The sequence below is a fragment of the Parambassis ranga genome, chromosome 19, assembly GCF_900634625.1.
Source record: "Parambassis ranga chromosome 19, fParRan2.1, whole genome shotgun sequence".
Lineage (NCBI taxonomy): Eukaryota > Metazoa > Chordata > Actinopteri > Ambassidae > Parambassis > Parambassis ranga.
Window position 1 is genome coordinate 7,202,427 of NC_041039.1, and position 24,155 is coordinate 7,226,581.

General features: G+C 40.4%; 1 protein-coding gene across 1 annotated transcript; it reads right to left on the reverse strand.

The window, feature by feature from the left end:
- Nucleotides 1-15,261: 15,261 nt before the first annotated feature.
- On the reverse strand, nt 15,262-16,632 carry foxi1 (forkhead box i1). Its single transcript, XM_028431650.1, has 2 exons — nt 15,999-16,632; nt 15,262-15,800 (listed from the first exon to the last, which is right to left on the reverse strand). The coding sequence occupies exons 1-2, from the start codon at nt 16,594-16,596 to the stop codon at nt 15,262-15,264; spliced, it is 1,137 nt and encodes a 378-aa protein (XP_028287451.1). The 5' UTR covers nt 16,597-16,632.
- Nucleotides 16,633-24,155: the final 7,523 nt, after the last annotated feature.

The following is a 24,155-nucleotide window of genomic DNA, read 5'->3' on the forward strand; positions in this document are numbered from 1 at the left end:
GTCCACTGTGGTGGGGTATGGCGGACTCGGGGAAGAAGGGGTTTAATGACCTTCCAACCTGAAGTGCTGGTTTCATATATGTGACAACAAAAACAGTGGTTCATGTATGTGGGGGTCTGAACACCTTTTTTAACACCTGACTTATGAAGACACAGATCCATAAGGAACATGAGTGAACTTACTTAAGATTGGTCTGCCACAGTGTGTCCCTGTTGTGTTTTCTGATGCCACTTGCTGACTTTTGATTTTTGCTTGTTATATAATTCACACAGGATGGCTCAGTTTCACACAACTTATATCTGTATTTAAGGGGAAAAATATCTCTGTGGATCTAACTTCACTACAAGCTGCATAATTATGTAACAAGTAAATTTAATTTACCCTTGCTGTGCTCACAGGCCTCTCTCACTCAAACTGAGCATGCGACATTGGAAGGGAGGCAGGTTCCTTACTTATCTGTGCCATTAATCTTAATTTGTCAGTGAAGGCTGAGGTGAAGGTGGAGGGAAAGAGAGGAGGAGAAGAAGAAGAAGGAGGAGGGCTAAAAGGTAATTGCACCCCTGCTGCTCCATTATGGTGTCATTCCTCTGTTAACAGAAGATAAGATCTTCTTCAAATCACCTGAAGCCAATTCTCCACTTTACCTGGCTGAAACAGATAGACAGAGAGGGTATCCGGCTCAGTCTCACAGTGCTGTGATTGAGACAAACTGAGCTAATCAATCTGCGCAAAGTTTTTCTGGTCATTGTGTTTGCATGAAGGAATACAAATACTGAGAGAACTCAAATGTCTGAATGCTGTCTGACAGTTTACAGCAGGAGTGATGGATGTAGGGAGGGCCCAGCACTTTCTCTGCCCCATGCTGTTTGACACCATAGTTGATTAATGCAACCCTGATTGGCAGGTGTGATGTATGTCAGTGGGTGCGACGCAAAGGGAGACAATTAACCTACTGACACAACACACAGTTCATCTAAATTGGTGACATGTGACCTGGACAGAGAAAGAAACACCAATATAATCAATACTGTTAATAGTTTCTGCTGCTAAATATAAAACACACACATGTATGTGTGTATTAACATGTTTTTGTTTCTTTATATAATATTCCACATTTACATTTGGCTATAACAATGATTTGGAAATACCGCAAAAGTTCTTCAAACTATATGTACACACACACGTACATGTACACAGACACACACATTATTTATTATTGTGCAGAAAATATTTACTATCCAAATTTGTTGTCTTACTATTCATTTCCAAGAACACCACAGAAAACATTGGCTCTACAATTCTCCCAGGTTTGAGACCTCTTAGAAATGTTAGATACTCACACCTTACACAAGATGGCAGCACACAGTGAATAAACAAACCCCTGTTTAAAGCTTTCTCCGGAGTGGGGAGTTGATATATGAGTGTAAACTGTATTCCAAATAAGCTTATAATATTACAGAAAACATCATCAACAGCACCAGTAAAAGCTGCTTACTTTTTTATTTTCTGTTCACACTTTCAGGGTTCATCTCCATCTCAGTGAGATAAAAGGCTGCTGTGTGATTGAGGAGCCTCAGAGTGTCACTGGAGAGGGACATGAATCCATAGATCACAGTCTTTGGCTGTAACTGAGACACTCAGTCACAGACTGCAAGCTGTTCTCCGATCCATATGGCCATAAAACCGTGGAGATTCCAGCAGTCTGCAACCACGGACAGCACATATAAATTCTAGCCTGCCTTAGAGTGTCTCCTTTCCCTTGTTTGAGCACAGAACACAGACCAAGTAATTCAGGTGCAATGCAAAGACGAAGCAAAAAAGGGATTCAGATTTATATGTTAAACAGTGCTTGTATCTTTAATACTTTGCATTAAAAGATTTTCCATGCTGAAATGCCATGTCTCATAAAAGCTCTCAATCAGCTCCTGTCAAGGCTCTCAGAGCATCTGAATGTCTTTTACCAAAGCCAGATGGGGAAAGCTGCTAGAATAAAGTGCATCAAGTGCCCCCTATTGAGCTCCGTGAATGGATTAAAGGATTCGCAAAGCTCTGTCATAAGGCCGTCAATCATTGTCACACCTGCCTGAAATTTACAGCATTGACAGCATAAAAAAATCTCAAACTTTGCTTGGTTGTCAAAAAGGAGTATAACTTCATCTGTCAATTCATGCAGCTCAACATCAACACCTTGAGCAATGAGAGAGATTTAAACCATGACACAAGACACTACAGATTACCACAGCACCTCAATAGCTGAAGTTTACATTCAGGAATGTTGCTGCAACTCAATACTTCTACACTTCTGCTCCATTCATCATCAACTTTTCCACTTCTCATCAGCTTGGGATGCAGTCTTAAAAGCTGCAATCACCCGTCTGTCTTACCAATAAAACAGAGCTTCTTTGAATAGAGCAGAACTTGATATTGGCTTTCTAAATCCTGCATAAGGAACAATGCATCCTCTCTACAGGAGGCGACATTCTGTGTCAGATGTGGAGACATGGTGTCTGCTGCTGGATGGATCAGAAGTGCTTCAGGCCTGTTTGCATGTGTATGAAACAATTTGTCAACCCATATAACTACCTGACCCCTTGCTTACCACCACCATGACCTCTATCTTTATTACAATGATATATTGCAATTCAGGTCCTATTTTGGACACCAGCTCTCAAATAATTAATGAGATTGCAACTCACACAACAATTCCTATAAATCCCTTGAATTTGACCACATTTGTCGGCGTGTAAAACCTCAAGCAAGCCCACACACAAAAAAATGTTCAAGGGACTTCAAATGCCAGATTGACTCCATGATGTTGAGGTTGTGGAATTGTGGGGCATATCATACCATCTGTTCATGACTTCTTGTTCTTCATTGTCGCTGAAAATAGTTTTTTGTAGCCCTAGCCATATGTTGTCAATGTTCAGTGTTGCACGACAGACAGACATCTGAACAAAATGTTTTGTAACAATACTGTACATGCTAGAATTGCAGCGACACATTATCTATTGAAATTAGCATGGTAAAAAAAAACTAGCAAGATGTTTTTTTTAACAAAAAAGTGATATAAAATGGATGTTAAGTTGTGCTATTCCCCAAAAAATGGAATTTGTTTTATACCACCACTAAAAAAAGAATTATAAAAAAGATAACACTCCTAGACCTGTCTTCACTCTCTGTCTCAACTCATCACCTCCTAGCTGGGTGTCAACGAAAGGAGGAAGAAGAGAGAGGGGTGAGGTGGGAGGGGAGCAGGCGGGCAGGAGATGGATGGGGGTGGGGGGTAGGGTTGGGTGAAGGGATCACCTTGCCAAATCCACTGTGAAGGTTTCTGCTCAGAGCACTTAGCGTATAGCAGCCGGAGCCAACACGTAGCAGGGTGTAGGTCCCCCTGAGGCGACACTCTTGCCCCGGCCTCCCTGCTATTGTCATCTGTCCGTCTCTCAGCCTCTCCATCCAGCAATCTGCCTAGAGGAAACTTACTTCCTCCTTCCACATTCTTCCTCCCTCCATTACCCCCAGGAGGAGTAGGGGAAGTTGTGTTGAAGGGGACTCCCAAGCAGGGTCAAGAGAGTATCGATGTCAAAAGGGGTCTTACCAATAATTAGATCATTTATCAAGCACTGAAAGAACTGCAATCGCCTCGTTTATATCATTTGAATTAATGTTGCTAAGAATGTGCACGCTTTTAGTTGCAGGATGTATGACAGTGATAGGAGAGTGATAAGAAGCTAGCACACCTCACTGAGTGGAATGGCAAATATGTCATCATCCTGAGACACGGTCTAGATGGACCGTTTCAATGAGTGAACCCATGTCAGGTTGATGTATGGAAGCAGTAATACAACCTCTGAGAAGGCATGAGGGGGAACGGTGCACTGCCAACCTGCCCCTCAGATCCTGAGCAGAAGAATAGGGGCTGCATGTAAACATTTGAGACATGTCACTCATGTATCCTCTGGTGATTTATAACTGACCTGGACACTCTGTTTGCCAGGAAAAAACCCTGACTATTAGAACTTTTAATCCACAGTGCGAAAAAGGTCAGACACTGCTTTTAACTCTTTGGATTACACCTTCAGAGGTTTGTTGGACAAACCCCTGCCCTTTGGCTGGTTATACATGAAGCTTGCAGAAAGCCATTCCCAGTTCTCTTAATGGAAACCGCTCGAGAACTCATTTGTGAGGAAGAGCGAGGAAAAAAAAACACTAAGTCCTGGAGGAATTTCTTCCCCTGGGGATCTCTAAGTGATGTCCATCTCCTTTCAGTCATTCAGAGCTGAAACTGGAGAACATGACTGACACATTGAGTTGTCCTATCCAGGATCTCTCAAGCTTTTTTACTTGTCAGAATCCAGATAAGCTACAACATGCTTCCTTTTTGAGAAATAAACAAATGTCCACCTTTCTCTTTAGCTACATAGCCATGCAGATAATTATAAGATTTATATTCATGTGGACCAAAAATTATAAACAAACAAATTAGCCTTGCAGAGGACCTAAACTTGGGGAAAGTAAAACCAAAGCTATTTACATTGTAAGATATCAAAAAAAGATTTAAAATTCAGACTCCTTGATGATATTTTTGCACAATAATAGAATTAGCTGTAATTCCAATCACGTTAGTAATGCAAAAGCAAACAGTCTTACAACCTGCCCAGCAGAGGTCCTCCTTCCCCATCCTCACTCTAATCAGAAACCAAAAACCCCAGCATGCCAAAGCAGCATAAAGACAGAGGATCCTAAGACACAATAAAATCGGAGATGTATGGGAACCATTGAGGTAGAAATGTCTGCAGTGATTTATCCCAGTGTGCTTTTCCCAGGTTCAACCCAGACATGAGAAGATTTAAATGTGAGTTACAGGTGAGGGGATTTAAAATGACCCTGACAGAAACTATGAAATATGGGAACATAAATGTACATTCTGTCAAATGAGTAAAATATCATACTGTACCATACAGTGAACCCCTGCCAGCTCCTGGAACCTTGCCCAAACCCTGATTCTGGGACAACCAGTGTTCTTGCAAAGTTGCTAATTTCAGTAAATAAATGTGCGGTTCACTGCCTGGATAACCTGAGCAGTAAAACTATTCAGTAGGTAATTCTAAACATTATTCCTTGTGCTTTTCAAACGTTCTCTAATCCTTAAAGTGTGACACAAACACTTAACAATGGAATGCCTCTTTTGCTGTGCTTAAGCACAGCCCGCTGAGAAGAGGGTTCTACTTGCCATAAGATGTCAAAATAATCAGCTCACAATGTTCAGGACCTGGCACAGCCTCAAAGAGCTGGCCATCATGTATGACAGAGCCAGAATGAGCAAGCAGGACCCAGGGGGAAAACAAGGCCATGCCTATGAGCAGAGTAGGCCAGCGAGGACAAAACAAACAAGATCCCCTGGGTTATCCACTGATATATTGTCACTACAAATATCAACAAAATTAGCATTCATACCTAAGCTAACATCAAAACAATTAAAGCTGACATGGATGGTTAATGGATCAGTCCATTAATTATCTCCTAAATAGAAAAATCATTTGAAAAAAACCAACATAATTATGACTTTAATGTAACATTTCCTCATAATACCTAGCAGACTAACTACATGTACTCTTTCTTAATCTTTAGTTTTTTTTTCTTACATTAGGGATGGCTGCAGTAAAGATGACCATGAACTACAAATGTGATGGGCCCATAAAACTCTTGATCCATCCCACATGTGATCTGCAGTGCTGTTTACGGTAAACAAGCGTCAAACCTGACAGGCAGGTGATCTTCCCTGTAAATGCAGCAGAGGAGAAGTGAGGCACCTTGTAAGGTACACAAGATAGAAAAAATTATTTTAGGCAAATCTAAACAATCCACAACACTTATCAAGCCAGGGCCAAGAATCCTCTTTTATGCTTAGAGCAGCCATTTATTTAATTTTTCGCATCAAATTTGTTTAGCAGACTTTCTACTTAAAAATCAATGCAGAGCAGACTGAGCTTTGTGGGAATGTCCTGTGTTATATGATATGGACTTTGCAGAGTGAGGCATTGTCTGTGAGAGCTTTTCTACAGAAATGTTGACAGATTCTACCAACTCTGGCATAAGCTTGCCTATTATTTAGAAACAACACACTGATCAGCGTGTTCACACCAAAGCCAGCCCAGGCTCGGGCTGTTACAATGACAGCATTATCACACCTTCCCTCCAAAAATACGGCTTTTTCTTTAGAAGACTGTCTTGTTACAATCTCTGTTATGAACTCATGAAAAACTGTGGATCCCACACACACAGGAGGGCACTCATGCATCTGCAGCCTATAAGACATGAGTTTATTGCATCCATTATGTCTATGATTCATCTGAAAGATTGTTTTAAATGGCTGCCTGTCCCTGAGGTCTGTCCATGCACTTTAGCAGGTGGCTCTTTTCATTAAACCTAAACGCCTGATGCTCTTCATTAAAGGCTGTCCAGTAATATGGGCCTGAGATAATTGCCCCTGCGGTGGTTAAATATAGTGGTTGGACAAGGCCTCCACCGCTGTGTAATGAGAAAAGTCAATAGATCTGGGGCTATTACGCTGTCAGCGCTCATACCATTACACACCATTAAAAACAGCACAACTCTCTGATTCATCCTCATTATATTTATTGGATAGATGGCCTGATCTAATTGCAGAAGCCATGCATAGTTCAACATGTGTCATCATTGTGCAGCAGCTCTATTTTATTGAATAATAAATTATGCGGAATTGATAAATTCAGTGTGATTAAGTTTTCACTTTTTTCACCAGTTAAACAGGACTTTTGATCATTCAATCAGAAAAGAGCACCACGCTGTAAATGTAATCATTAGTGTGCGACCCACACAAGCTCCCATTGTTGACATGTACGCAGAGGGCAGTGTGCCTGGCTTATTTAACAGAATGGAAATTAACCAGTTGTCACTCCCCCTTCATATTCTTTATACTAAGCTTGTGGGTCAACATTTGAAGTTGTTGAAATTCCAAAATAAAATCCTAGCACAGGTACAAGACAACAGGACAACAAGACATAATATAATGGGTCTATCCCTAGACTCCTCATGCCCAGACTACAGAGGATCCCTGAGATAGACCTAAACAAAGCATCTTCTGTCTGCTCATTTGTGATAGTCATCAATGTCTAATCATATTCAACTGGCCCTTGAGAAAGCGTCTGAGCAGCCCTCCAGTATGCAGATGAAGGGTAAGAGGGACTTGCCCTTCAGGACTTGTCCTGTGGCTGCTCTCCCCTCCTGGTCTGAATCCCCTGTGGGCCTGTAGACATGTCACGGCCCATCACCCTGCAGATACACAGGTCCCTGACTGGGATTGTCTACCAGACTCGCAGACTACCTTGATAGTCCTGATACCCCCCCTTAACACACACCATTGTGATTTAACTGCTGGTCACAAGCCCCATTTGCATAATGATAAGAGATAGTGACACCTCTCTTTGAATTCTATCAGGTAGCCTGAAAGCTAAGTGTAATGAAAGAGATAATTACACAATTTATACAGGGAGGGGCTCTGACAGATGCACAAAGCTATCTAACCAAGACCTGACCCACCTAATTAAGACAGTAAGCAATCAATCTTGATGTCCCTGTCAATGGGGTGGTCCCTATAAGTTTTAAGTAAATAAAAAAGTGTGTCCTACAATAGCTCTCTTAACGATCCATGAATATATAAAATTAAAAAAAAAACTTTAAATAAGGTATATTTTTTTAAGGTATATTGGAAAACTTAAAGAGTACATTATGTTGCAACAAACTTTTATTCAAGAACTTTTATACAAGAACTGTTTTGCTTTCTTGTAGTAACAATAAGGGTCTAAAATACAGCTGGGGATAGAGGGGGTTCCTAAATACAATGTGCATAAAACCACAGCCTGGTTTGCAATGCAAATCAGAGGCTGAGAAGGACACTGTAGGACATAGATGGCCAAAAACTATTTTACATAGAACCATTTTTTAATATCACAGAGAAATGATACAAGTATTTGTTTAAATATATATATATATATATATATATATATATATACACATTGACAAGACCAAATGAAATTTCAGAAAATATACACAAGGTTTTATGCTGTGGCTCTGTACAAACTATACATTTTGCCAAAATTGCAATTGGGGCCATACAGCACCAAAGACTTTTGGAGACACAGGTGACCTGGTTTTCTGGAGTCTACACTAGCAACATTTGAATGGCTAAAATAAATAAATAAAAAGCTCCATCATCCATACTTAATTACTATACGCTGCAAGATTAAGCCAGTAAAAGGTCAAGTAGTATTGAAAAAAATAAACACTGCACAGACATACATAACATCTCTTATGCAACTACGGCTTCCTGGGATGGACGTTTACCATCTGTGTACTCATACTGCACTGTGTTACATAGATATGTAACTATCACATGACTATTTCCCCCACAAAAATCAAGACAGCAGCAATAATTAACAGATTTTTCAATGTGAATGAAGTGTTGCTGACATTGTTGTTAGTATATGTAACACTCCACTGGTGCAGTATAGACAGGGATTCTTTTTATATATGAAAACAAAATATCTTAGAATTGATGTAGACTATGTCATTCTTTAGTGTTCCCTTCTATTCTGTTTCTACATTAGAGTATTGTAAGTCAACCCAGGGCCTGAAATGATCCAATAATTCATAGAATAATCAGCCCACCTCTCTATTTCACAAGCTACAAACAGTCCTGCCCTGTCATAGTTTTAATTGTGCCTTTGAGCGTGTCAGATTATCTCTAGCCTGTGAGAACCTATTTTGTCTCATGCAGAATAAAAAAAGGCTTTTCTTTGTCAAGTGGGGGCATGTCAACACACTTGTGTGGTTGCTGCTGGCCCCTCAGCTGTGCTGTCAGCGTCCATTTGGATACAAACACATACACATATGATAACACGCATGGATGCACGTGTGCCAGTGTGCATCCTGCATTATGTCACAGAGCTGGAATGCCGTCACATGACAAAAGAGGGGGAAGAGAAAATGAATCGGAGATACACAACCCTTGTTTTTAACATGGAGCCGAGTAACAACGGCCCAGTGGACTCAAGAGTGTTAACAGAGGAGCTCTGTGCAGCATGGAATACTGTTTTACCGGACAGGGTGCATGTCGTGTGTTTATAGTTGACACACAAGTTGTTTGGGGATGATAGACTTCAGTATGGGAGTCAACACATAGCACATGCTGTGTGCAATTACTTTGAGCAATAAAAGAATGAATGGTAATAATATAACAGCTGATTGTGGTATAATTGCATTCTTAAGGGGTTGAGCAGTTATCACAGTAATACATCTTGTTGATTGAAGCAGTTTAAAAGTGCTGCCTTTCTATCCCTCCACTTAAAGATGATAACAGCTGCCTCAGAAGTGAGCCTGGGCCTTGAAGTGCAGGCCGGGATTAGTGGCAAACACAAAAGGAGTATTTGAAGGGGGCATGTCTGTCCCTTTTTGAAAGTCTATCATTTAGAGCCTTCAGCCACAGATCATCTTTAGCTTACATGGTGAAAACTTGGTTAAATGTTGATCAGGCCTATTATATACCTCTCTGTGAGGGGTGCGTTTGATGGTTTAGACCAAGGGGACTCCAGAGGTTTCAGTCTGTCTCCCCGCTCTTGTCTCTCTATTGGTATGCATCCCTCATAATAGAGGCAGAAGGTAGGGGGCCTCATTAGGGGATGGGGGGTTGGGGGGCTGTTTTGGGAGGGAGCAGTCAATGAATTCCTCAGGGCAGATGCATCATCATCGTAATCCTACCCCTCCTCCTCATCGTCATACAGTAGTGAAGCTGAATAAAATGATACGGGAGCAAGTTATACTTGAGAAAAACAAACTGTTTCTGAATCCATGCACTTCGGGTGGTCTGCATCTTTTAACAAGAGCCTCATCTGATGTAGCATTCAAAGAGAGAGAGCTTCCTTCAGCTATACTGATGCTGACTGACAAGTGGTGCAGAGGTAGCTATTTTGAGGATCCCCCTGAGTACAGAATGATCTCCTCACTTCCGTCTTGCCACTAAAGGTCCAGACTGGAGGGGGGACAAATGGATTCCCTCTGGGTGGCTACTTCCTCCATCGTCTGTCACCACTTCCTGTCTGTGAGGAGCAGGTACTGACAGCGTGCAGGTGTTGCAAGCTGGGTGGTATTGCTGCAAAACGACAACAAGTTATTGAAACATTAACACTCCCTGGTACAGTTTCAAAAGGTATGAATTCCTTTATTCTTTTTTTATTATTATTATTTGTCTCTTGTATGCCGCAGCTATTTTTTGTCTTAAGACAAAGTGGTCCCCGAACCAAGCTTAAAAGATTACACATTGGCCGTTACTCAGATATTTGTTCTGCTGCACTGCACATAGAAATTGATGTTCCATGAACCCTGGATATTGTTCTCGTAAGGTCATGGTTTGGAATTTCATGTAAGTGATGAATGGTTGCAGATTTACTGAGAAGCTTACATGTAAGCCTCTCGCTATACTGAGATTATCGAACAATATTGTCATAAAAAATAATCCACTATGATAAAAAAGCAAATTCTTACAAATTTTCTTAATATACAGACAGAGACTTGTTAGAAATGTCAGTCTGGTGGAAGGGAACTTTTCTCTCTGGCCTCTCAGCAGAGTGTAAAACCACTGCCATGGTTTGTTATGACAAAGGTCACGGATAAAGGATGATCTGCCTACAGTCCCCTAATGTGAGAACAAAGGCTTTGTCAAAATATATTCCTGCAATAGAGCAAGCGGGGGGGATAGGTTACATTGTTCTAGGGATAGGTTTTCCAGACAGAGCGATGTGAAGACAGGCCCTGGCTGTGGATTTACTGGGACTTGTTCTAGTCAGTTAATCCTTGTATCTCTTTGAGTCTTTCAGCAGGTTTCTCAGCTGGGAGGCCTCGCTGTCTCTGAAGTGGCTGCCCTTCCTGTGCTCACTGATCATTTCTAAATGGGACTGATTACCTAGATCACAGAATATTATAGGTAAAAAAGAACAAGTTACATGGTTCAAAAAGTAAAAATCTAACCTAACAAACCTAAAAAAAATTATTTTACATGGTTCAACCGGAGAAATTCGAGTAACATACATTGATCAAATTATCTCCCAATGTTCTAGTCCTGTGCATTTTTTAATTGTTTTTAAGCCTGACTTTGATTTGTACGGCACATAGACATCATCATCAGACGGTGCTACAGCACAGAAGTTGTTCAAAAAACAGCATAACTTACTGGATAAGCTATATTATCTTGGCTGGCTGCAGGAACAAGTCCACAGTGGCACCAAATATAAGAGATGGTGAAGCTGCAAGCGGTTTGTGAGAGAACAGATATGCATCCAGAGGTTGATACTAGGATAAAATTAAACCATCATCGGCAGGTTCTCATGAGTCCATCCTCTCCCAATGGTTTGTCAAAAGATTTAGCCATTGCTACTTGTATTGTTTCATTTACAGACTATACAACAGCTCCTCCTCTCATTTTTTGGATAAGAACAGACTAGATGCTACTTTGATTCACTATCATACTTAGTGGTATGCCACAATAGTATGGCGTGCTCCTAGCTGGTTAGCATGAGACAAGCTGGAGCTGTTTTTCTTCACATTCTGTAGAGAATTCTAACTATTTTTTTTATATTACTAAGTTTAACTTAAAGTTATTATAAATGAGACAAAGAAAAAAAACACATGTGGTTTCAAGGATAGGTGTCTCACGTTTTTCATTCTGCGCTGTCCACACTCTTGTTCTGTATAAAATCATCCATATGGCAGCTTGCCCAGAGCACGGATCCCATGCCATTACTGGCCCATACGTTAGGCTTTTTATGGGCCTCGGATGGGGAATGATGAAACTGAATCAGGTCATGCCAATTGATAGACATTCTCCTCAGCTATCATTTGCACACATGATCCTTTTTAAGTGCAGCACAGTGAGCTGGCCCCTGTCCCTACAGCCGTATAGTTGCTTCCACAGAAGCTGTCATCATATTGTTCTTTTAAATATTTAACTTCCTCAAGAGATTGAGCTGTAATATAAGAAATTATCCCTATAATGCCCACTGACTGCTACTAACAGATGTGAGATTTCAGGGTAGACCCAGACTGTAATCAGCCCCCCTATGGCCAAGCTATCATGTTCTTCACCGGGGTCAGACGCACAGTCTGCCTTTTCATATTTGTCTGTAAGGTAGTGTTATATGGGCTGTGAAGAATTATTAGGCAATGGACATATTTTTTATTTAAAATCCTTAATGCTTTACAAAATCAAAAAAACATTGTACAAACCTTATAAATTAGTCTGCAGCACATGATATGGCAGTACATATTTAAGAGCAGGTTTTAGAGTGAGGGAGGGAAGGGTTGCATGCATGTTCTAGTTGCTTATTTATCAGTTGAGAGCTCACTTAACAGCTAATGGGAGTTAAGTTTCTCACGTTGCTGAGTGCAATTTTATCTGGCAGTGATATATCACTCCAGCTCATGTCACTCATTGGCTACCTTGAACAAGCCTCAAGGTCCCAACCTGCAGACAACTTCTCTCTATGTCTTTCCACCTCTGTCTGTCCTGTGAAATTCTCTCTTCAGTAAAAAGAAAGGAGCAGCTTCTCTACCAGTTGTCTGGTGTCAGTGAAGACACCAGAACCTCCATACCTGCACTGAATGACTTTCTGGTCACATCAACTCCTTCAATTACAAGCCAACATCACCTTTGGAGAGGTGACCCTTTGAGGACGAAACCCATCATTATGGGTTTAGCCCACCAGGCATGTGTGGGGACTCTGGGGCCACTCTTATGTTGAGGTACTCCACTTGGCCTGGGCCTTTAGCCCTGGAGCCAGGGGACCCTCAAGCAGGTAGTGCAGAGACATGGTGGCCTGACTGATATTCATGTGGGGCAGGTAAATGTGCCCTTCAGGCACAGCTTGAGCGCTGGCGCGTTACGCTTCTGAGAAATAAGAGACCTGGATGTGTCCGTTTTTTTCTTGTATAGGCTTGTGGTTGTATGTAAAGTAGCAATATTACAACTAAATGCAATAACAGGCATTAACAATGAAATTATATATTTGCAATACCTACCTGAATCTTGAAAGTAATATCCATGTAAAACTATTAAATACATGCAGCAGAGTAAATGGTGTACTTTGGAAATGTAGTAAAGTAAAATCATGTAACATGCACTGAATAAAAATACTAAGCTAAAATTACCAGCACAAATGATTATCTATGGCTTTTCAAAGGTTATTTCTCTATTCTTTATTTCTGCATTAAAATAACAAAGAAAATCCGTGTTTTTGTTAAAAGAGACATATTGAGTTACATTTATTATAGAGTTTGGCTAATTTTACTTCTGATACTCTGATTCTGAAATTGGTTAACAACTATAAGTTATTTTTGTTATAGATATATGTTTATTATTATTAGCCAACTATATGTTTTGATACAGAAATCCAACAAAGCTAATGAGCAATTTTACCTTATTATTTCCTATCTTCATGTTATTTTAGTGGTAATACATTAGGTGCTGTTGTGGCAGAATATTGGTGATAATTGACTATAAAAATATAAAGTATTATGATAATGACTCCAAACTTATCTGCCCAGTTTACCTGACTACACTTACACTTACTGAAGTAGAGACACACAATATGTCTTTTTCAGTAAGTGTAGTCTAATTTCTAAAGTAGTATTGCATTATTGTATCTTTAAAGTTAGTGTAAATTAAATTAAAGAATTTCCCCTCAGGGATAAATAAATAGAGTAATTCTGATGTGTAAAAGTGTAAAATCAACAGTAAACTGAACAGTAAGATCTCTGAATATGCCAGTGCCCAGACACTGGATGTGAAAACTTGTTAGCTACTGTGAGAACCTGCTCCTGTATGACAAAAATCCTCTTTGTCTGATTTGTGGCCCTGCTCCACAGATAATAGAGCGAAATGTGGCTTGAGGGAGATAATTTGTTCCCAGATCTTCAGATCACAATATTTTCATTTGAGCCCAGGAGGGGATCTCTTGGATTGCCAGCTTCCATTGTGTTCCAACAAGGGGCACGAAAGTCTTGTCAATTAATTTTTCTTTTATTCCAGACCACAGAGCACCCAAGTGTATTCAATTATCAACCAATTAAGAGGTGTTTCCTTTTATTTACAGGCTTTGATTTCGTGCATATCCATATTGTTTGAAAATAAGACAGAGTAGGGTGTTAAATCACTTGAACATTTTCTCTGCGTTGACTGTTTAATAGTCCCCCCCACTCTGAAATAGGCTATAGCAGGATTTCTGTTGTGTCCCTCTGGGTCACAAGCACAATTACATGCTGCTGAACTCTCTCACCAATTGTTTAGCGGATGCACCGCAGAGGTCTCTAAAAAAAGATTCACAGAAACACATACACACACACACAAGACTGTCATCGTTGTACGTGACAAGACTTTGGGAATAGGCAGACACAGGTGGAATATTTAACAGAAAAATCAGACAGGCACACTGAGTAAAATCCAGACAAAAACGCTGAACTTCTGAACCTCATGGAAGTAAGTTAAAGGTCTTATTGCCAGTTAATGGGGTTATTGAAAGTGACAAGCGGAAAATGTCTCTGTCTTACACACTTTACTGCTTACAGCCACTTGACTTCAGATTTCCTGACAACCTCTCAAGCACTGGTTTATGTACAACCAACTTCCAAAAGTAAACCTTTTTTATAAACCTCAGAATTTAATCTGAATTTTTGAAAGACCTGACCTGAAGGAAATAGGGGTTTTCAAACAGAAAAACAAGAGCTAAATCAAGTTTGCCATACAAATGAGAATTCAAACTAAATACCTTTATGTATTTGTAAGGAAAATTACACATATGGAGTTAAAATAAATGACTTTTATTCAACCGAGTGTTTAAATAGAAAACATAAAACACAATTCAGTCTAACATACATGTCACATTTCTTCGTATGAAAATAATTTCTGTACATAAATGTCTTGTTTTTTAAGACACAGCCAGTCCAACCAGCAGTTACAAAACAAAAGTAAAAATTAGGCATCAAACCTGTGTGGGAAGATGTGTGACTTTCTACAAAGTGTTGGAATAGTTTAATGGAAAATGCAGGTTTCTTTCAGTGACCCAAAACCTGTTTTCCCCCTGTTTGATTGTGTGATTTTATTCCACAACAGTGAGGCCAACTAAAACAGAAAACTAGTATTAAGAGGTTGAGAAATGTGTGATTTTAGGCAGTCTACACCTCTGTCCCTTCACGGCTGTATATGAGGTTATTCATACTAAAATGGTTAGAGAGGCTCTGTACTGAAGTGTAATAGTTCATTCTGTTGTTGTCAGAGTTTAGAGAAGAGTTTAGAGAAGAGATTAAAGTAGGCGAGTAGGAGCCCAGTCCCGACATGCCCTCTCTGGCCTGAGACAATCCCCCAAGATGATGTCCGGAGCCGTACTCTCTCTCTGCACCGCCCCGGGGCACGTCGCTGCCCAACAACGAGTTCACGCTGGACACGAAGCTGTTGAAACAGGGGCTGTGCTCGGCGGAGGGAGACGGGGATGATTTTGGCTCCGTGGAGGTCGGGGATCCGTGCAGGCTCGGCGGGGAGGAGCCCAATAGGTTGGAGGTGTCAGCGAGCTTGTGCGGCCCGTCCTCTGACTTGACGGGGAGAGAGCTGCTGTCAGCTCCGCTTATGTCTGCTCTTCTCTTTCTCTTCCGCCTGAAATTGCCATTGTCGAACATCTTCTCGCAGTTGGGGTCGAGCGTCCAGTAATTTCCCTTACCTGGATAAAGAAAAAAATAATGGTTAAATATAGATAACAGTTACAATGTTCACGGTGCGCTGCTAAAATGGCAATCTCATACTCCAATTACAAATCTAATTGCAATTGTCACTTTGGGCGGAAAAAAACACGCCATATGTTTTTTACATTCATATCAGTAGCTTCAAACAACAAATTGGCAAAACACTCCTGACTCACCGGGGTCATCCTCGTCCCGTGCCACTTTCTTGAAGCAGTCGTTCAGTGACAAGTTGTGTCTAATGGAGTTCTGCCATCCAGCTTTGCTCTTCTTGTAGAAAGGAAAGTTGTCAGCAACGTACTGATAGATCTGACTGAGAGTCAACTTTTTGTCTTGGGCGTTTTGGATGGCCATTGCTATCAGTGCCGAGTAGGAGTAAGGTGGTCTGACCATCTTGAAGAGTTCCTGCTGGCTAGATATGGAAAGCCACCCAAGGTCTGCTCCTCCAAACCCGGTGGGAGGCGGCAAAAACTGCCTCTGGTTCGACCCGTATCCAGACTGAATGTAGGACGTGCCGTTGTTCCCGGGAAGATAAGGAGAGGAGTTAATGCCGGGTCCGTTCAGCCAAAGGTACGGATTCGTGGACGGAGAGGCGTATTCTCCGAGGCCATAGCTGGAGGGATGAGTCGGCGGCCTCTGTGTGTGGTGGTGGTGGAGATTCTGTTGGTACACACCGTAGTTATCACAGTACACGGCCATGTCTAGGAGCTCCTGAGCGCTGTGGTGCTGAATAGGGCTGGTCTGCTGGTTAGGCGGTTGGTGTCCAAAAGCGTTCATAATCCGCCCTCACCAGACTCTCAAAACTCAATTTTGTCTCTGTCTCTCCCGCAGGACTGAACTTATTCTCAGGAGGAGGAGTATTTATGCGCAGCGCCCGGAGCCTCCACAGGTAGCCCATTGAAGAAAACTTTTGGGATGGTCACACCCCTATTTTTTGTCCCGCTACACCCATCTCCCTATCAATGAGCACCGATACTGCTGTTGACTGCAGTGCTGAGGCTTCACATTGTTCGCAAGTTTTTCACCGTGAAGCACACTGATTTCTAATAACAATAACCGTGCGTAATTACGCACAGAGAGAGACATCTTTATGGATTTTCTACAGACAAAAAGCGCACTGATGTTAATGCAACTGCAGGTAAACTTTATTAGAATTACTATAAGTGAGACATAAATTCTTGAAAAATAAATAGATGATAACAGCATTTCTGACAGATATATATTCTTGATCGAAACCAGCAGTTTACATTTAGAATTGCCCCGTGCACAAATAGCGGACGTATTTCGTTTAGTCAAAACTTGTGCATCTGTATCAGTGTGTTAGTGCCAAACCCAAAACAAGGGAGACTGTTCTCCTAAAAGAAATTCGTTTGCAATAAACACTTCACAAGCGCCACGAGTTTAGTGTCAACAGGTGACTCGTGGAAAAATATCCCCAGCAGGCAGAAAACAGGTTCGACTGAAATACTAATACTAATCGTCAATCTTGCACATTTGTGACATCTAGAATATAAACGCGAAGGGGGGAATTTGTAGCACTTTCTCCCTTACTGTAACTCAAGACAGGTTTCGTGTAAAAAATAAAATAAGCCGCTAAAACTGAACAAATGTCAGAGCAAGGGATGTAGATGTAAACAGTACAAATACACACAGCAAAACACATATGTAATTGAATGCATTTAAAATTAAAATAGTGTAAAAGAGTTTTAAACGGGTTATTTTGAGGATAGTTCTACTCATGTGCAACTGCGGAGTGACTTTACTAAATGAAAGTTTATAGTTAAGAAATCGTTTCAAATCCAGCTGCAGTCAATAACCCCGGTGTGAGCTTTAGAAATCTCGTTCTGTGATGTGTTTAATGATTACAAGAATCCATAGGAAAAAGTGTATATTTATTTAGTCGCCTCGGAATTCAAGTCCGTTTTCATCCCCGTGAAAAGCAAGCACTGCGGGTTGCTGCTTTGGACTCCTGTGCTAATCGGCCGAACATTCCTCCTCTCTATGACCTTGGTGTAATTGTTTGGCTCCAAGGTGTTATCCCGACCACGGGCTGTACAGCCGTGGCAAGCAACGCGCTCCGCGGGGGAGAAGTACCATTTAACCCCCAGATGAAAACAACACAACTTGTTAGGTGTCCAACATCCAGTACAGCTAATTACTGCTGACTGCATGAGAACCTGACACAAGACTGAAATGATACTTTTTCTGCAAGATCCTTCATGAATTTAGAATACTTTGACTACTGATGACACTAAATATTTTAAGCATCCATTGACACAATTTTAATGTATTTACTGCTTCTCTCAGAGATGCTTGAAACAGCCTGACATGACAACCTAAAGCGTCCATGTCATTGTTAAATAATGATTCAAACATACTGACTGTGTGTGTGTGCAGGGAAAGGGGGTGTCTATTGTTGCTCTGCCATGTCTGTCTTCATCCCCTGTTTCCTTGAACGTTTGAGGTCATGGGAGCTTTTCTTTGGAAGATCAAGTCAATCATAAAGAGGTCAGACTGAAGGCAGAGCCGCTGCAGGCCTCAGCCTGAGAGTGGAGAAAATCTCTGCTGCAGGTGATCAGCCTCACGGTTACTGCTCCATTTACTGTGCATCATCACATTTTACTATTGGGATTAACACCCACTGGAATCAACAAAGACCCTCTGAGTAAATAAGGATTGTTTTGTGCTGCAGCCTTGCCTTTCCAACTACAGGGCTGCAGAAGTGAGCTGAACTGTTTATTGCTTTGAAGTAATTACCAGACTATTAGATGCACTTAAGGCCAATAAAATCATGAGAGGCCCAGATAAAGTCATTAATTTCAACAGTGTAAACAAAATGATCCCTTTGTGTAGCCAGGGGCTTGTCCTGTTCATAGTCTCCCCCAAGTGGAGAAATAAAGCAAGGCAGACTAATTAATGCACAGCCTGCATGTGAGCTGTGCATGTGAAAATGAAAGCTGCTCTTGTTGAATATTTTTGCAGAAAGTTAGTCCCTCAGCAGCTCTAGCTGTGTGCAGAAGATTAAAAACACTTCAAGTGCTCTGATCTAAAACTTGGCAGGCAGAGTAAATGTCTGGCCTCAGAGCATCCTTCATTTCTAAACTCAATGGTCTTTATTCTTCAAGATGGCACTGCAAGAAACATTTATAATAGGATCTTCCAGCTGAGCTGTGCACTTTTTTCTAACACATTTCAAGGGTAAATAATGGATATTTTAAAGAACAGTGTTCTTACTTTTTTTATAAAATGCTCTGAACGTTACATTTTGTACAATATGGATTTTATTTGCAACTTACAGTATCTTAAGGTAATGCCTTTATAAAGAAGTTGATATGAACAGATATACATATAAATTTGTAGCATTGAGAGAATGCAAGAGAAAGGAAAAGTTCACCCAAAAGGTTTCAGGTGTCTTCTTGTTTAAAAGTTTCCAGACATTGTATTGACACATGTATACTGCTGGATAGAAAAACCGACAAAAATACATTATACATAATGCACATAATGCACAGTTGTAAAAGGATCAGCTTCCACTCTGTCATTGTGTTTGACCAACAAGTAATATTACAGTAATGTCACAAAATCACACATATGTGGCATCATCAAAGCATTGTATCAATATGAACCGTGAAGTCAAAAAACATTTTTTCCTGTAGGGGGAGATCCAGTTTGCTTCAGAGGCATTGTTGGGTCAATGGCATAATCTTAAAATTCAGCTGCCAAATAAAAATGTTAAGGTAGTCTTCTACCTGTACAGTCTGACTGGGAGAATCTGTTTCTTAGTAATTAGTCCCTGTGCAGTCCCCTCTGACCAATTACTGTTTAGCCCTGACAGTCTGCCTGGAGGAGCTAAGCAGACAGCATGCTGACCGAGAGAGAGAAATACAACCGGCTGGGCCTTCTGCTTCACTGCTGTTGGTTGCATTAGCTTAATTCTCTCCTCCAGTGGGCAGATTTACACCTTTGCTCCTGATTACATCCTTGGAGAGATCAGATGTTACTGGCCTGTGAGACAGAATGAGAAGCTCACTGTCAGCTGCAGAGAGACCCTAACCACTGTTTCCTAGTGTGGCTCTTAAAACTGAAATCTGATATTTGATTTGTAAGCGGGTTTATTTTAATTCTAGATTGTAATTCCTTGACAAGCTCGTAAGCACAAGGAGTTCATGCTGCTGCACTATCATTATTATTATGGTCACTTTAGAAATCAGTTATTTGAGGTGAGTGATGTGGCTGCAATGGCAGCATGTCCCAGATGAGGGCAGCATTGCCTTAGTTGTGACACTTTCTGGATAACGATATATCAACCATGCTGAGCAGTTCTCTGGAAGGCAAAAATATTTCAAAGCCCTGAATCTGATCAGAGTATTGATTTTAATAACACACAAGTCAAGATATACAGCGGCGTGAGGATTTAAGGTGAAAGTGCTGAAATATGTTTCACTGCCTGAAAGTTAACACGAAGAAAAAAAAAATCAGTTATTTATAATACTAATTCTAATATCTAGATTACGCATAACATAACAACAATGCACATTGCACTAAAAAGCATAAGATGCCAGGACATGTAATGTCAAGCATTGCTGTGTATGTGAATTACACTTAGCTGTCAGGATGGTGAGAATATATCCTCCTATTTGACAGATGAATGCAGAAACTCAAAAAATATATAGACAAGATCAAAAGGACCAGATTACAAAGACTTAATTAACCAGTTCAAATCAATAATCTGCTTGTGGGACAGCATGCCTGTGGCATTTTTTAGTCATTTCTATGTGAAGCTGAAACTAGCTGGGAACTCTCCTTTCTCATCAAACCAGTCCTCCACCCCCGATCTCTAGGTATGTTTCCTAGCAACACTTCCTCCCTGACTGCCTGGGAAAACCCAGTGCTTCATAATAGCCTCAGCTAATATAGATCAACACCACTTGGCTGTGTTGCTCAAACCAAAATAATAAGCCTGTGTACAGAATGTACATTTTGTATTTAGTGCTTAAGGTGGGACATAGTAACATCTACACAAGTGGCTCAGATAAAAATCCCATCAGTTCTTCCTGGGCTTTTCTGGTGTGGTGTTGACTGGTCTCTGTGCATGTAAAAGCTGCTTGTGTCAGGTGCTTGTAATAACAGTGATGGAGTGTCTGTTTGTACTGTGTGAAGTTGGAAGCAGTACAGAATACTGTAAGAAAGCGTTCAATCAGAGGCTTGTCTCAGTGCAAGTATTTAATGTCTGTTCACAAATCAGAAACACACTCAGGACTGTTTACTATCAGTAAAACTGCATACTATGTTATGCTTCCAAAGTAACATTTAAATGGTTTTGGATTTTTTTTCCAAACTAAGTTAACCTAAAGTTGTTAATTATTCAGATAAATACCTGATCAAATAATTATTATAATCACATAACCAACAATTTCAGCACTCGAGTCCAAAAAATTAAAGTGCTGAGTTTCATAAAAAGGACCTTCGAACATTATATTCATTCAGTCACAACAACACTGCACTGTCATGTTGACATCTTTTCACTGCTGTTAGTTTACTAGGAGCCACATCAGATAACTATAAATTTGCAGATGGCGACGACTGATGTTAATGCAAATCTTTTATGTTTCTATCCATGTTGACATTTAGAATGGCCTTTACAATGTCATCTTTAAGATTAATTCATGGCATTTTCTTTCACATTACAATCCTGACTGTAAATAGCATCTGTAACGGAGAAAGAGAAAGATTTAGGATAATGATTTCTAAGATACATACAGCTGCTGTCTGTTTTTCACCCACAGTTTCCAGGTGAGAATAGCAACACAGCAGGTATTTGGCTAGTTACACTTAGAGCTGTGAATGCATGCGTTGTCTGCACAAGATGCCCCGAAAGTTAGGAAGTAAAGTGAGGTGGCATGAAGAAAGGCTGGAAGTGTATGAAGCTTGATACTTTAAAGTCAGCGGTCATTTATCTCTATTTGCTTACTGGGCTATTTAAAAACATTTATAAACAAAAATGTCTTTCTGCCAGGAGTAAACAGCATTGTAGACTGCAATCACCTGCATATCCTCTGCCTCAATGACCTAATGATTCCCCAAAAGCTATATATTTAATGAGCGTTAAATATATAGCTTGTGCTAAGTTAAGAGTATATAGTCACCAATAACTATGTCCTTTACCGAGTACTCGCAGCAAGAGTCTGTTTAGGAAAAAAAAAAGCAATGGAAACACTGACAGATGTGATTGGATATATCCAAGGCTGCTGATTTATGGAAATATCGTCCTCCTTTATTACAAGATGGAGACATTTAAAGAAAAGCGTGCACACTCGCTGCCTCCCAGCAAATGAAAGTGTATGAAGAGGGAAGGAAAATATACACATTATTCCTGGCTGGAATGACAAATGAGATGGGGACAGAGTGTGTTGTAAATACATTTCTCCTGGAGAGAAGATTTCATAGCTCTCCCCCAACAAAGCCTTTGGAAATCCTCTCAATTAAGCGATGTGTTTCCCCATGCTTTGAGGAGAGAGAGGGTGCGGCATAATGGCTGAGCACAAATCACTGAGAGCCTATTGAAATAGCTGCCAGTTAACTATGTAATATTACCACTGCTGAAACGCTTCACCCTTTATCCCTTTTCAATTGCAAGGCTAGATATTGAGTGTGCACTGGGTATACTTGATAAGTGAATTATAGCACAGATGAAACTTTTTATTCCCACCTCATGGTTTGGAGTAAATGGACTTATCATTGCAATGCAATAAGTACGTTTAAGTGACTATTAAAAAGTATTGGACTTCCAGTAGACTTTAGGTTTTCTTGTTTTGCAACTTTAAATCACTGTGGATACTAAAGCTTTGACATGCATCAACCAAAAACATTTAATAATATAATATAAAAAGCACACAATAAACTGATTTATCAGCAAAAATATTTTTGTCTGTTCTCTTATTCTCCTGTCTTGTTATTCCATTAATCACATTAATCACTTTATTGCTTTACTGTGAGGAGCTATAAAGTTGCAATACATTGCAGGACATTGGCATTGTAGTTTAGAAACCTGTAGGGTTGTAAATAAAAAAACACTGTCTGATCTGAAGTAAGCTGCTCTCTTGCTTCCATTAAGTTATTTTCATTTCCCCTCATTGTGCTTCCTCATCTCCTCTGTCCTGTTGTCTGTGACCCGGAAACCTCTCTGCATCATTTTGTCATCACAGTGGCAGGCTATTAAACTATTTAAATATCTTGTTTCATCTTGTGTCTCTCCCACTACTATCTCATGAGGAACAGACTAAAAACATAAGGAGAGAGGGCAAGGAAAGCAGTGGAGGGGGGAAGGGATTAGCAGTTTGGACATGTAGCCATTGATTGGTGATAAGAAGTGGTTAAGGTAGTGATCACTAAAGTTCTGGTTACCATGAAGTAGGTTGAACATGCATTATCACAGAGAGTGTGGCAGCTTTGGAAGGAAACAGTGAATGACAAAAGGGGTGAAACTATGAGAAAAAAACACATTGGTATCATAGTAAAACTAACATTTCTATTCAATAGTACTTTTTGATTTCTTTGTGTGTTTGGAAAGCCATTTATTTGGCCGACAGCTAAGGCCTAGCCTAAGGGGTCTCTACCTTTCTAGGCCCTGCACTAGACCTCATATTCAGAAGTGGTAACATGAACACAACTGTATTCTCACAATGGATTTAATAGAGTTTAGTATGAGAATAGATGGTGCCAGAAAGAAAATAGCTTCAGCTTATGAGCTATAAAATAATGATTTTTCAAAGCTTTGTCCCATTTTAATTATCAGATATTCTAAGATTGCGTCTGAAAAATGTATGTTAACACACCTCGTGAGCTACAGTACCACAAGTGGTCTCCCATGACTGATTTTCCTAAATAAAACTCAAAGGGAAAATATGTCATTTTGTGTTCCTAATTAGGACGACGGCGCTTTATAAACCCGTGAACTTTTTGAGATAAAAACACCTTCAAACAACAGATGCTACAGTTTGAGTACTTCTCCCGCAGGCAGACACCCACTCACAAAGTGTCAGCAGAATAAGAGAGCAGAGGAATATGAGCCACCTGGGGCAAACTTCAAAAAAGGTCCCGCAAGCTGCTTTAATGGCGCACACACCAAGTCTACAACAGCACAAAACAGGAGCGCAAATGAGAGCTGGACACTAACTATGAGGCTTTCTTCATAAGATATTGCCTGTTTGAATGAGTGTGTTGCACGGAAGTTAACCGCGACCAGATTTCATTATTATAATAAACCATGCTAACCATCAATCTACACATGCAGCACAGCAGCTCAGCTTAAACCTGTGAAAGACATTTCAACACCG

Bases quoted from the DNA above. Each gene is read 5' to 3' on its own strand.
- foxi1 (XM_028431650.1), bottom strand. From the start codon at position 16,596: ATGAACGCTTTTGGACACCAACCGCCTAACCAGCAGACCAGCCCTATT. The intron at 15,801-15,998 runs GTGAGTCAGGAG...TTCTTTATCCAG, and splicing joins ACGGGACGAGGATGACCCCG to GTAAGGGAAATTACTGGACG.